The 4,568-nt window shown below is 31.2% G+C and overlaps 2 protein-coding genes across 2 annotated transcripts in view; both read right to left on the reverse strand.

The window, feature by feature from the left end:
* Positions 1-1,121, reverse strand: part of LOC107632343 — an 8,619-nt gene extending 7,498 nt beyond the window's left edge. The window contains exons 1-5 of the mRNA XM_016336035.2: positions 916-1,121; positions 765-830; positions 580-680; positions 457-494; positions 266-356 (exon numbers count right to left, since the gene is read on the reverse strand). Coding sequence (XP_016191521.2) covers positions 266-356; positions 457-494; positions 580-680; positions 765-830; positions 916-985 — 366 coding nt within the window. The 5' untranslated portion in view covers positions 986-1,121. The remainder of the gene's footprint in view (positions 1-265; positions 357-456; positions 495-579; positions 681-764; positions 831-915) is intronic.
* Positions 4,284-4,568, reverse strand: part of LOC107629082 (ATP-dependent zinc metalloprotease FTSH 10, mitochondrial) — a gene marked incomplete in the record, with an annotated part of 19,425 nt that continues 19,140 nt past the window's right edge. Inside the window, 1 exon segment of the mRNA XM_021117845.1 lies at positions 4,284-4,568. Coding sequence (XP_020973504.1) covers positions 4,439-4,568 — 130 coding nt within the window.

The following is a 4,568-nucleotide window of genomic DNA, read 5'->3' on the forward strand; positions in this document are numbered from 1 at the left end:
TAAGAAATCATATTTGACAAAACAATTAAAAAAAATTGAAATGATTCATTCTCATGAATTAACTTTTTGCAAATTGCGAGATATATGATTTTACATGTTGAGTTGATCCTTGGATTCAAGTATCTAGCTAGCATCTTGGGAGAAACATGCTTCAGTCTCTCCATAGAAAACAAAAATTCCATATTCACGTATTTCATCTTCGGTTCCATTTTAAAATTAATTTGTGCAAGCTTTGTGGTCCAAATAAAATAATGGAGAAACTTACAATCTTTCTGAGAGGCAGGTTTTGTAAAATGTCCTTTAGAATAGGGTCTGGTTTCAGTACATCATCATATGGCAATGCCTCATGTACAAAACTGTTCAAACACAAAATAACATATTCACATTGATGATGATTAACGATAGAATTTGCCAAATAGTGAAATATATAAATTGGAAAATCAAATCAATAATCACCTATTAAACTCTTCATTGTCAAAATCATGTCCAAATGCCTAGCAAAGAGAAAAGAAAAAAAAAATTAGTTCATTAATGGTTTAGACTTTAGACAGATAAAATGCAATAATATCTGGACTATACCTTGAAACCAGCCAATACTGTTCCATAAGTCTTATATAACGCAAGGCACAATTCACGGACCTTAGCCACATCTTCTATACCAATCTTTTGTACCACATACTCTGTTGTGAAATTCATTCAACATTTAATTAAAAGCATGAGTTCATATTATTAAATAAATCTTCAATATGTAACAAGTTCATTACCTATAACTTTTTCTCCGATCTGGACTGTCATACCAGAACTAAAAGGATAAAGGGTGTCATCAAGATCTGAAAAATCATGGCAAAATTAACATATAAATTGGACAGAAATGCAGCATTATTGGTGTGAATTGTGATGAATTTAAGGCCTTACCAAACAAAAGACAATCGTACTTAGCCTTTGAAGCTTCATGGAACTGATCATGTCCATTATTTTCTTCCATTGGCACCTGAATTAAGTTGGCCTACTTTGTATACAAATTAAAGTAAACAAAACTAAACGTAAAAAGAAAAAACCTTGTGGAAAATTGAAGTAGAAGATTCTCCTCACTTTTGTGGGTTGAGTCTCTAACAAACTTTTGACGGAAAATGAAAAATGAATTAGAGAAATTACAGCATAAGAACGAGACAACTTTTTCAGTCAAACCATAATTAATACATTGTTTGACGCAATTAATACTTAGATATGATATATACTTTTTCAGATTTTATGTTTACCATAAGAGTACACTACTAGTAACGAGTTAAATTCCAAAATAGTCCTTCAGATTGGTGTCGTGCACTAAAATCGTCCTTGAGATTTCAATTGCACCAAATACATTCCTGATATTGAGAAAAGTGCACCATATTAGTTCCTGACTTATTTTCCATTAATTACGTGATGCATGGCTTGATGACGTGGACTGTAAGTGACACGTGTCACTCCATAATTTGGCCACGTGTAATGATATGATGATGTGGTGACTAGTGACACGTGGCATGCGGTTGTGCCACGTGTCACAATGTTATTTGGCCACGTGTCCATTTGTGCCATGTGTCGCAACAGTATTCGTCCACATGTTCATTATGTCATCATTGTAGATGCATCAAATTAGTCCCTCACTTTGCATTAGGTGACTTATTTTAGTCCCTGAAATTGAATATCATGCACTAAATTAGTCCCTTCACTAATTTTTTCTCATTTTTTTTAAATTTAAAATTTTCAATATCTTGGATGCACTAATTTCATTTCTATTTTTTCATATATCATTTAAATACAAGTGCTTTCATAAAAAGTTTTAAGATTTTAGTTTTAATTATATAATTTTTTTAATAATTTAACATTGATCAATTTTGTAATATATAACTATGTTATTATAAAAAAAAATAATTATATGATTGATTAGACACATTTTTTTCATAAAAAAATATGTGTTTTTAACAAGAAATCAATAATTAAAAGAAACATCTTTTTTTGTTTTTTTTTGAAATACCCGTTTTCGTTATGTGTAAATGAACTAGATTGAAGGCACTTCAAGCATCCTCACTATCATCTCCGACCTCTGCAGTCTAGACGAAAGAGGTAGAAGATGGTAATGAGGAAAGCTTGAAATGTCTTCACGTTAACTCCAAAACGGCGGTTAGGGATATCCGCAAGAGAAAAAATATTTTATAAAAGCACTAAAAGAGGTCGGAGATGGTAGTGAAGGTGCTTGAAATGCCTTCACGTCTTCACGTCAACTCCAAATCGGCGGTTAGGGTATTCGCAAAAGAAAAAATATTTTATAAAAGCACTTTTATTTGATTAACATGTGAAAAAATAGAATTAAAATTAATGCATTAAAAAATATTGAGAATTTTGAATTTATAAAAAAAATGAGAAAAAACTGATGAAATGACTAATTTGGTGCATGACATTCAATTTCAAGGACTAAAATGAGTCACTTAATGCAAAGTAAAGGACTAATTTGGTGCATTTACAATGATGACATAATGGAAGACACGTGGACAAATACTATTGCGACACGTGGCACAAACGGATACGTGGCCAAATAACATTGACACGTGGCACAACCATCCACATCAGCATGTCACGTGTCACTGGTCACCACATCATCATATCATTACATGTGGTCAAATCATGGAATGACATGTGTCACTTACAGTCCACGTCATCAAGCCATGTCATCACGATATTAATGGAAAATGGGTCAGGGACTAATATGGTGCATTTTTGTCAATCAGGGAGGTAATTAGTGCAATTGGAATCTCAGGGACAATTTTAGTGCACGACATCAATTTCAGGGACCATTTTGGGGTTTAGCTCTACTAGTAATTGATAAAAATAATTTCAAAAAAATATTGACAATAAAATAAGGTTTAGAAGAATTAAAAAATTAGACAAAAATAATCATATATAAAATATATTATCAAAAAAGTTTTTAAAAATAGAATTTTAATACCACCTTTTACAAATATGATTACAAAAATAAGATATTTTTATTCTTAAAATTTAGCGATTTTACGCTTTTTAATATTTTTTTATAATCGAATTTAAAAAAAGAAAGAAAGAAAAATGTGGTTTAGTGATTAAATTTTCCTTTAGTTTTTTGTATGTACCTTCCAAATACTTGTCTAAACATTTTCACAAAAAATCAAATTAAATACACAATTTTCAGAAGTAGAGGTGTACGCGAATCGGATCGGATTGGATATGGCCAGAAATTCGATCCAATTCACACAATTTTCATCGGATCGGATCGGATATGATATTCGCGTTTTTTAGTATCCGATCCGATCTGCAAATCGGATCGGATATCGAATATATCCGCATAATTGAACCTTCTCTTTTTAATTATATTTTTATGTAAAAAATCCAATAAAAATATTTCTTTCACATTTTAAAACTTATTTATTCCTAAAATATTTTTAATTAAAATTTTTCTAAATAACAAAAATAAAATAATACAATATATGAATAATAATTACTAACTAAAACATACAAACAAGTAAATATAATACCAAATATATATATATTTATTTATTTTTAATTATTATTGTGCGGATCGGATATGCCGATGTAGAGCAGATATCCGCGATCCGATCCGTAAAGGGTACGGATCAGATCCTATCCGATCCGATCAATATACGGATCGAATTATATCCGCAATTTTCGGATCGAATGCGGATATTTACCGCGAATCTACGGATACAATCCGATCAATGAATACCCTTATTCAGAAGTTTTATGTAATATATCTTTTGATATCACTTACTTGTATGCGACTGCAATATTATAGCTGTGCAAAGTTGAACAAAATAAGAGTTTGTAAAACATATAAATTGTCAGTGAAATTTATGGTTTATATTCTCTTTTGTTAGTGAATTTATTGGTTTGGATCAAGCTGTAAAATTATTAAATTCCAACAATTTTTTCTATGACATTGCACTGCTCTTTTTAACATTGTAGTATTGTACCGTTAAAAATGTTTACATTAATCTCAATACTGTAGTTCCACAGGAAAAATATCCATTTATCTTCTCTTAGGAAAGGGTACATAGTTAAATATAACCATCGAAACTAGAATGTTAGATGGTGAATAATGCAGAGAAACACCTCTCTTGCTTGCATTGGCTCCAATTACTTATGTTACTTATTTGAGTTCTTAGGATTTCTCCATTATGATTAACACTAGCAAGAGTGTTATTCAACTCGTACTGTCATGGAGTTAAATGGCTCAACATTGCTGTGGATTGTGGAAATTAAGTTTTATTAAGTCAGTATATACCATTAAAGAAAAATCGGGGACGAATTATTTTTCCTTGTTGCAGTTATCATAAAAGGTCATGTCCTTATCATACCAGGAAATGGAAAAACAACAAACTCATGTACAAATAACAGACAGAAACTAGTTCAACTATGTGGGAACAACCTGGGGCTCTAAGGGTGAAGAACCACCACTATCCTCAGGGTTCTCTACTGTGCTTCTCTCTACAACCTTCTCCTCTACCTCTTGAAAACCTTGCTTGAACCTATCATAATTGGTG

Source organism: Arachis ipaensis, chromosome B03, assembly GCF_000816755.2.
Source record: "Arachis ipaensis cultivar K30076 chromosome B03, Araip1.1, whole genome shotgun sequence".
NCBI classification, from domain to species: Eukaryota; Viridiplantae; Streptophyta; class Magnoliopsida; order Fabales; family Fabaceae; genus Arachis; species Arachis ipaensis.